This window comes from Scleropages formosus, chromosome 8, assembly GCF_900964775.1.
Source record: "Scleropages formosus chromosome 8, fSclFor1.1, whole genome shotgun sequence".
Classification (NCBI taxonomy): domain Eukaryota; kingdom Metazoa; phylum Chordata; class Actinopteri; order Osteoglossiformes; family Osteoglossidae; genus Scleropages; species Scleropages formosus.
Genome location: NC_041813.1, coordinates 32,451,096 through 32,461,291, shown reverse-complemented (window position 1 = coordinate 32,461,291; position 10,196 = coordinate 32,451,096). Strand labels below are relative to the sequence as shown.

At 49.3% G+C, this 10,196-nt stretch overlaps 1 protein-coding gene across 1 annotated transcript; it reads right to left on the bottom strand.

Moving 5' to 3' along the window:
• Positions 1-2,346: 2,346 nt before the first annotated feature.
• LOC108941637 (transmembrane protease serine 9-like) lies at positions 2,347-9,362 on the bottom strand. Its single transcript, XM_029254344.1, has 9 exons — positions 9,344-9,362; positions 6,156-6,345; positions 5,757-6,025; positions 4,963-5,117; positions 4,576-4,831; positions 3,588-3,765; positions 3,219-3,478; positions 2,873-2,970; positions 2,347-2,748 (listed from the first exon to the last, which is right to left on the bottom strand). The coding sequence occupies exons 1-9, from the start codon at positions 9,360-9,362 to the stop codon at positions 2,347-2,349; spliced, it is 1,827 nt and encodes a 608-aa protein (XP_029110177.1).
• Positions 9,363-10,196: the final 834 nt, after the last annotated feature.

Below are 10,196 nucleotides of genomic sequence, written 5' to 3'. Positions count from 1 at the left end.
ACCAGGAAGCTCTGTGTCGTTTGTGTGTGTTTTTTCCCAGGCGACTGGCAGTGTTAAATGTCAAATAAATATAAATATGTACAAATATGTGTTATTGTACCTATTATTCATTTAGCAGTTAACAGCAGCGAGTCACTTACAACAACCTATCAATTATTCTGTCTGTCTCAGCAGTTCATAATAATAATAATAATAATAGTAACATAAGTGTCAGCGAGTGGGTCTGGAGGGGGGCCCAGTGGGTTGGACCAGGTCCTGGTGTCCGGTGGGTCTGGGGTTTGAGTCCCGCTTGCGTCCGGTCCTGGGTGTCCCCGCCCCACCCAGCCACCCTCCAGCCCTGCACCCTGTGCTCCCGGGCTAGGCTCCGGCTCGCTGCAACCCCGCTTGGGACAAGCGCTTTGAGACAGTGTGCGTGTCTCAGTGATCCGCTCCCTGGTGCGGGCACAGAGAACAGTCTCTCACACATTCCAGTCCCCTCACCCCGAGCAGGAGCGAAGGCACAGGAGCGGTGCCAGGGTGCGAGAGCTCCTCCCCGTGTGCCCACATCCCTCTGGTTTCCCTCACCTGATGTGCACCTCACAGCGCCTCGTGGCAGGGAAGTGCAGCCAATGCCAAGGCTGCTGCCGCACGTCTTGCGCGAACGGAGAAATGAAACGGAGGCACTTATATTTACATTTATTCATCTAGCAGATGCTTTTGTCCAAAGCAACGTACATCTCAGCAAAAGTACAATTTATTCATTACATTAAGAGAAAGAGACATAGCTGCAGACCTGTGACTCAAGTAAACCTACTTTGTTACCACTTGCTGCACCGAGGTTCTTCGTTAAAGTGGGTGCATAAAACACAGGACAGACAAATCTTGATATCCTCCTACCATTTTTTAAAAAAATATTAAGATACACAAGCAAGCAAATACAATGCTGGAGTAGTGGCTGGTAAAAGGCTTTATCTGGTGATGCTCATGAAGTTATGGTGCATGAACATCTACACCGTACACGAGCTGGAGAGATCTTGGGTGAAATAGGTCCGGAAAAGGTGAGTTTTCATACCCTTCTTGAATATAGACAGTGTTTCCACAGTTGTAAGTGACAGGGGAAGGTCATTCCACCACAATGGACCCAGAACCGAGAACCTCCGAGCTTTGCCTTTCGTGCGCGGGACCACCGAGCGAGCAGAAGTGGATGAGCGAAGGGGTCTGGCTGGGGTGTAGCAGTTGATCAAGTCTTGTAGAATGTCTGGGAGCAGTTCTATTGATGCTTTTGTAGGCCCTAACCAGGGTCTTAAATTTCATCCGGGCAGCTATGGGAAGCCATTACAGAGAAACAAGTAGTGGAGATACATGGAAACGCTTCGGCAAGTCAAACACAACTCGGGGAGCAGTAGCGTTCTGTATCAACTGCAGTGATTTGATGGCAGTAGCAGGAAGGCCACAGAGGAGAGAGTTGCAGTATCCCGACAGGACGTCACCATGACCTGGACAAGTAGTTGGGTGGAGTCAGTAGTGAGATAGGGACAGATCCCATGAATATTATACAGGATGGATCTGCAGGAATGGGTTGTGGGTTTGATGTGCTAAGAGATAGACTTGAGTCAAATCGTCACTCACAAGGAGGTTGTTGAAATGAGTGAGTTGTCCAGTTTAATCAACAGATCATGACAAGAGGACAGGCCACCTGGGAGGTGAAGAATCTGCGTTTTAGAGCGGTTGAGTGGTGGTGATCAGACATCCATGCAGAAATGGATGATGCTCCAGGTAAAAAGCAGAGGAAGAGCTGGGTACCATCAGCGTAGCAGTGGTAGTTGAATCCATGGGAGGCTATGACGGCTGCGGGTGGAAGTGTAGATCAAGAGGAGCAAAGGACCCAATACCGAGCCCTGAGGGACACCGGTTGAGAGAGGTAGGGGAGAAGAACAAGAGCTCTGCTTAAAAGTTTAACAAGTGTTTCGGCAAGACTCACATTTCTGAGACATTTTACCACCACAACAGACTGATGGTGAACACAGGAGTACAAGCGGTGGCCGCGCTTGTATCGGAAAACCATCCTGTCCCCGTCCTCTGTCCCACACCCCAGTCAGTGGCACATTGTCATTTCAGACACAACACATCACTCATCTTCTCATTGTTTGTCTTTGCCTTCCATTGGAAACGCCTTTCATGGGCCGACAGGTGGGTGCCTCTGCGCTGTGGCCACACTCACCTCACATGTTATGCCCTGCCCATTTTTGACAACCTTTTTCTTTTGGCAGCAGTGGAACTGCTCATGAGTGGAATACTCCTAAGTGGAGATTCTTGGCTCACAAAAAACGTTCAGGTGCTGAGAGTCCTTGGAGTTCTCCAACATTTTTAGAGAAACAGAATAAGGGAGAGGAAGGTGAGGGACACAGAGAGGAGGAGGGGCACAGTGGTGGGAGGCACTGATGCTGATGCCACTGGAGGAAGGTCACCAACACTCTGTGTGATGAAGCTGGCAAAGCGAGATGTTCTGGAGAAGACCTGTATGGAAGAGGAGGAGGCTGCCGAGCTGCTGATTTTCGTTGTGGAGTTTGTGCCTGTGCTGTTGGAAGTTGAGGTTTCGGTGGTGCTGCTGGTATTTGCGATGCTCGTGCTGTTGACGGTGCTGCTGGAGTTGCTGCTGCTGGTGGTGGAGTCACTGAGAACAGTGGTGTTGATGTTCTCCATCATTACCACTGCAACCTGGAGCCAGGAACCGGCCTGCTGGCAAACCAAGGGGCCTCCTGCGAAGCCCTGTGTTGAGTGGGGAGAGCGAGGAGCAGGTTGAGAAGCTCCACTTGGGCAGCAGGAAAGACATCGAAACCCAAAACAAACACAGGGGCGAACAGAGTGCCAACCCTGCCGCTGGTGAACCTACCTGCCGGAGGTCCACAGCTGAGGTGCAGATGTTGTCCGCGGACGAGATGTTTCCGCAGGACACCGCGGTCGTCTGGAGCTGCCGAAGAACCTGCCCCGCTGCGGAGGGTTCCAGGGGAAAGAGGTTTTGTTCAGTCCAGCTTGAACCCGAAACATGGGTACGTACAGTGTGTACGTTGTAAATGACATGATGAAGTCAATCAATCAATCAATCAATCAATCAATCAATCAATGTGTCTTTAGTAGTGTGACACGTTTCCATATTGTTAACGTGTAATGTCTGACACACACACACACACACACACACACACACACACACACACACACACACACACACACACACTGACCTCCACCCTGGCCGCTGCCCCATCCAGTCACCCAGCACTGCGATCCTGAGCTGACGGCGGGTTTATTCAAGTCCACGCACACCGGCCGCACGTAATTCGTCAGGGTCACGGCCGTGGCGAGACGCAGCAGGGCGATGTTGGATCCTGTCAGGTTGCTCAGGGTGACGCCCGACACGCCCAGCGACACCTGGAACGGGTTGGAGCCGTTCTGCTTCAGCCGGCCCAGAACCGCCGTCCACTCGCTGCTGTTGATCTGAGAGCTGAAGATGAGGAAGATCCACTGACCGACACACACACACACTCACAGCGGGGCACTTCTTGGGGGGGGGGTTCAGGAAACGGGGGTTGGGGTGTCCTGTAGGTGCTCACCTGTTGAAGCAGTCGGCCGCGCTCATGACGACACTCCGCGAGATGAGGGAGCCCCCGCAGACGTGGACCCCGCCTCTCTGCAGGCTCACCTGCCATGGCCACGCCCCCTCAGCTGCCAGGTCACTGCTGCTGCTGCCGTTGTTCAGGGGGGCCTGGCCACACACATACGGTGAAGGGGCTGGGGCAAAAGAAGGAAAATCAATTCACCACCCAGAATGCACTGCAGTTCCAATTTTATTCTTTCACCAGCAGAAGTGCATTCCAACAATGAACAATTGAAGTTGGTGGGAGGGGCAATGTGACTTGTGGGAGGAGCAATGCGAGAGGGTTACGGACAACCAAGCATCAGCTTTTCAAGCAGCCAGTCCGACCAGCTGGAGAGACAAGAGGGGGCAGTGGGGCTCCTGTATGATTTTTCATACTTCTCGTACACATTTCTGTTGGTATTTTGGACACGGATTGTTCGTTCACTATCATTTTGAAACATTCGGTTGTTGATTTTCAGTGGATTGTTTTGTGATTTAAGCGATTGCTCACGTTTTAAGCTCCGTTAACGTGTTCTCTGATGTTCATTTTCCTGAATTGAGGTATTTCTACATTATGAATGCATGTGCAATGATTTGAACGGAGCGTGGCTGGCAGATGCGGAAAAAATATGTGAGCGTGATGCGATTGGACATGTGCTTTGTGTTTTACGGTCAGTCAGAGAATGATGGTCAGTTAAGCTGGAAATTATGCTTCACAGAGTTCATGTTTTCTTTCAAGATCTACAATGGGAACGTTTGTCCTTTTTGCTAAAAGTCTATTTTGTCGCAACATACACAACGTGAAAATAACCCACAGAGGACTCCATACAACAAGCATCACCGATTATGGAAAAAGAAACGGAATGTGAAATGTGGGTGTGTTGTGTAAGGAGCTCACAGTGGAGATGAAGAAGAGCTGCAGAAAGTGGTGCACGTAGCGAAGAGAGAACCGAGAGCCTTACGTGGGCCAGTGATTGTGGGGGCACGTGTGGCTGCCATGCAGGTGACACTGTTGTCGCTGTCCGTGCCACTGGAGGTGTACGTGACGAACCCGGGCGCGTTGGAGGTGATGATGGAGTCTATCCAAGACTCGTACCGGGACACCCTGGTGTAGACTCCTGGGAAGCCCGGTTTAGTGCATTTAACTCCAAAGCTCACAATCCCGGCCTGGATCCAGACGGAGCCCTGCTTGACCACCAGCGGACCTCCTGAGTCCCCCTGCACAAGTGGAGACGCTCCCACATCAGCCCTTGTCTCTCTCTCTCACACACACACACACACACACACACACACACACACACACACACACCCCTGGACCTCTGAGGAGGAGGCCATGGCAGTTGCTCTACCTGACATGAGCCCTTTCCTCCAGCCATTAGTCCAGCACAGATCATGTTGTCCGTGATGGAGATGTTCGTGACAGCCTCATAAATGCAGCTGCACTGCCGGTTTCCCACCACAAAAATTTGCACTTCCAGCAGAGTCCCAGGTGAGGGGAGAGGCACTGAGGAAAGAGGGTGGTGAGAATAAACTCATCTGGGGAAAGAGTCTTATTAGTTCCAATTCTGACATAAGAAGTCCACAGCCTTGACACCGCTGGCCAAGTTCAGAGTTCCTGAGCTACGGTACGGAGACAAATGGAACGCGAGTCCACGAAGACAACAGCAAGACGACTGAAAAGCAAACGGGCAGAAAAGCTGAAAGACGCTCTTCGTGACATGTGGCAGAGAAGATGACTCCTCACCTGCAGGTTTCACCGTCACAGGAGTAGAGGGTAGTCATTGTCAGCAGAGACATCCACTGAGTGACCAAACAACAGGAAGTCCGCCGTTCCTTGTCCACCCTAACCTGAGTTCACTCACTATTCACTGAGTCCCTTTTCTGCTTTCACCCTAAACACCTGGACCGACCCTTGTCCATCCCTCAGCTCTGTAGATGGACCCGAGTCAAAGCGTCTCTTTTCATGTCAACGCAAGTGCTCATCTTCTGCCCTGCACTGTGACCCAGGTTAACCTTCCCTTGTACACGCAAAGGGGCCAGAGCAGCAGAGAGGAACGCAGCATTCAAAGACATCCAAATTATTCCACGTTCTCTCCATTCGCTGCCTACTTCACCCACACGCCTCTTTGGATAAATTTCTTACCTTGGTAGTTAATGTTGCCCCATCCGGTGACCCACACCATAGTGCTGTTGTAGAAGGTGCTGCCACTGAGTGCCAGACAGACGGGCTGGATGTAGTCGGTGAAGCTGACCGGAGAGGAGAGCTGGACCAGAGCTATATCATTGTCCAATCCATCAGAACTGAAATCTGGATGAAGGATGATCCTACTGAGGGTTCTGGACACCTCATTTGGGTTGTTACCGATCTGATTCTGTCGACCCAGGTATAAAACCCAGTCGCCGAGGTTCGACCTGCAGGAGACGGAAGGAGAGAGTGTCAGTGGGAGAAAACCAGTGTGAATACTTTGCCCAGCCAGAGACCTGATGAGTGTGGGTGCGAATATATCGGTACATCAGATTTCATACCACGCCTATAACTTACCTAGAAAAGCAGTGGGCAGCAGTCAGGACCCACTGGTTGTTGACGAGGGATCCGCCGCACACATGACTTCCTTGTTTGTGCATACTGACCTGCCAGGGCCAACTGCCCAGGGGGGCAGCCTGTCCTCCCACAATCCTTGTGTTCAAGGGGGCTCGGCCACACACTGAAGAGGGGTACAAGGTGTGAGCAGGTGAGTGAGTGGACGGAAAAGGTCGGTAACAATGTTCACACATAACTGCTCATCCACAGTATAACCGATAGACAGCAACAGCACAGTACCATAGCGGTCAGGGCTCGAGGTCCCTGGTTCAAACTGACACCCCTGCTCTGGTACCCTTGAACATGGGACTTTCCCTGAATTGGCACATCTTGCTGTATAAATGGGTTAAAGACTGCAAAGTTGCCCACCTAACATTTTAAGCCACCTCTGACAAAAGCGAGAGCTAAATAATGATTGATAATGACATTTGTGATGAAGTGTTGGTGTGGAAGAACGTCGTGATAGAGAAGAGCCTACCGAGGGTGAAGAGTCACAAGAGCTGAAATGGGCTCGTGAAAAGTCATATTTTCTAAACAAAGGAAAACACTTCATGGCAGGGAGTGTGACACTTACCACTGAGCTGCGCCTGCGATTCTGGAAAAACACAAGAAAAGAGTTTGTCTTAATCGCTTTTGTCAAACACACACACACACACACACACACACCCTGGGAGTGCATAGTTGTCCCCACAGCTACTTTGCAAGCCCCGAGGACCATCGTGCTGTCGTCCGAATGTCTGGACACAATAGTGCTCCTTGCAGCCAAACCGAGTCCTGTGTGATACCGCTCTGAAGCGAACTCCGAAGGTACGCTCATTGGACGCTTTACTCGGTACACATAGCTGGTGCAGGGTAGGAGCCGCTTCTGTGTCCTGAGGCACAGGAATTTTCTGGGCTATGGATTCAGCAAGGTGCTGGAGGTGTTCCAAAGCAACCTTGGTCTATCCAGACTTGACAATGTGTGCAGTGCAGATCTTGCAGATGTTTGGGCGTGTGTTGAAGCTGTTCCCACTGGTGCCAACAGTGGATTACTGAGTCAAGATATTGGGACTTCACCGGTCGTTGGAATCAAATCCCAGTCTTGCTCATGGTCCACTGCTGAGTCAATATATGCTGTGTGAGAGGGCATTTTATGGGGCTGGAAGAAGGCACTTTCACAAGGGTAGACCATGGTCATGAGGGGATGCACCTGCTCAGCTCAGGTACCCTGAGGCTTTCAAATGATACTCAGCTGGTTGTGTGATGAGGAAATATTACCCACCCAATCGTGCCACCACCTCCGAGACCAGTAGCTGAAGCTTCTCAGCCAGTCTGTAATGGTCCACTGTAAGACACTACTTGGACCCTTCCTTTCCCCCATTCTTCGGGTCGGTACATATTGCTCTCCTCAGTTTTTCAGTAGGAGTACTTACATATGATTTGCAAATCATAACTTTTTGGCTCTTGGTTTTTTAATCACTTCTGTATCACAGTTGTTCTATGTCACACTCTTGAGAAGAGCACGGTACAGAAATAAACTGAAACCGATACTGAACGGTACAATTCAACAACAAATGAAGGTGCATTCAAGACTAATGACTGTTTTTGGATAACAGCAGGTCATAATAATCACAACGCAAGTGTCAATGATTCATTCTATGGTATCAGTACAAAAAGTAAGACTCACCCTCAGCCAGAGCAGCCAACAGGACCAGGGAGCAAAGACACTTGAGCAGAGCCATGGTGCGAGAGCTCCTTCCAGTATGTGAACCTCCCTTTGGTTTCTTTCACCTTATTTATACCTCAAGACACGTGGAGGTTTAGATAATTAGCAGAATATTTTGAGCTCTTACATCCCTCTTTTTATTGTTCCTTTCAGTCTGTTTCAAAATTTCTTCCTCATGCCACTTGCAGGGTGGTGCGACATCCAAGAATTAGTCATTAGTAGAAAACAATGAAGATACATATAAACAGTTTTAAGTGTCATTCTACGGTTACAGGAACACTGGGCAAACCCGCATGACTTCCTTGTCATGTTTCTGTGATGGTAAAGCTGTGCATCCGCATTCTGTCTTCTGCTTATGCAACAGTATGTTGACGTGGCTCTTTTTTCATGGATATTCTAATCAATTCAATCCACACACAGAGTCTGAAACCACTTGTCCCAAGCAGGGTCGCGGCAAACCGGAGCCTAACCCTGCAGCACAGGGCGCAATGATTGAGGTGGAGGGAATACACCCAGGACGGGACGCCAATCCATCGCAAGGCACCCCAAGCAGGACTCGAATCCCAGACCCACCAGAGAGTGGAACCCGGCCAAACCGGCTGCACCACTGCACCCCCCTGTAAAACAAAAAAACTCCTGACCAAAAGGAAAAGGAAAAAAATAAACCTCTGTCCCCTCCCTACCCCGTGGGCAGAGGAAAAAAAGAAAAGGTTGGTAACTGATGACATAACAAGACTAGAGAGTTTTATACTTAAAGGAGACAACCCTGCAAACAGGAATCACGTCAGTTATATATTGGCCAGAGTGAAGAGATGAGTCATAAACCTGGATTTAAAGGCTGAGATAATGAGGGGATTCCTGATAATAACTGGCAGACTATTCTAAAGTTTAGGCACCCTATGGCTAAAGGCACACCCTTCTACTGGAATGTTATTGATCACATTAAGGTAATTCGCATCCAATGAGTGAACACAACATTCTCTCACACAGTACATGTTCTGCCCGCAGATTTCTTTAGTTCATGTGATTAATTGCTTGTTGAGCGGAACCTTTATTTCCGTAAGTTATACGCAATTTGTGCACATGCGCTATTTCCATGATGCGCTACTGTTGGGATAGGCATAGTGGAAGCGTCTTGAGTTCTGTGTGCTTTCCTACGCCCGTGGAAGCAATAACTGTAAGTTGTGAAGTTCTTGCAGACATTGACTAAAATGTTTACGTGCTTTTAAGTTTGACCTTTGTAATGTAAACTCTGTTTATTCAGCCGTAACTCCACGTTACTGTTCTTGTAAAACGCGTGTGTGAGTTCGCGCTGTGTCATGCTAAGTGTGCTATCGGCAAACGATTTAACTAGTTATTATGACGATTGTTGTAATTAGACTAAGTTTCCTTTACTGTTTCTGTTTATTATAGTTTCACTCGCATTTTCACATTTGGAGACAATAAAGGAGCAAGACGCTCATAATCCTGGCTCGTGAGAATCGAGTTTGGCTTGCTGTTAAACTGCGTTAACGTACTGGGTGTGCACAACACGCAGGGAGAACAGTACAGTGAAAAGTTATACCAGCGGTGGGTGCCAGGAAAAAATACAAGAAGGCAAGCATGCAGCGTCCATCTTCACCCAACTCTTCAGTCCATGCAGCATCAAGAGCGAGCTCTAAGCGCTCATCTTCTTCCAAGTCATCTATCATGGAGGCTGCTGCCAAGGCTAGAGCCTCAGCTGAAGCAGCTCTTACCAAGGTGGCTTATGCTAAAAGACAGCTAGAAATAAAAAAGCAGAGAGCTAGGCTAGATCTAGAATTAGAAGCATTGGAGATTGAAAAAGAAGCAGAAGCTGCGCGAGTAAACGCTGAAATCTTAGAAGCAGCTGCAGCTATGGAAAATGGTGACATGCAAAGTGTGAGGAGCGCTGTCCCGCCACAAGTGATTCAGCAGCGCACGGAAAAATATGTGCGGTGCCGGTCACAGGTCAGTACTCAGACTCCTGCTTTATCGCATCACGATGAAATCCGGCACGCTGCGAACAATGATACTCAGCAAACAACACCTGTAGCTGCAGAGGAGAAGCCTCCGCTCAATCTCTTCAGACCCTCAGCAAATCAGCACGCATGTGCAACTGAACGGATACTTACTTCACGACCATCGGATTACCCACGCAGAGAACATGGTCAGCATCCTTCTCATGCTAACACTCCAACCATGTTAGACTTTGCCAAGTTCCTAGCACGCAGAGAATTAGTGAGCACTGGTCTCTCCAAATTCGATGACACGCCAGAGAACTTCAGAGCATGGCAGTC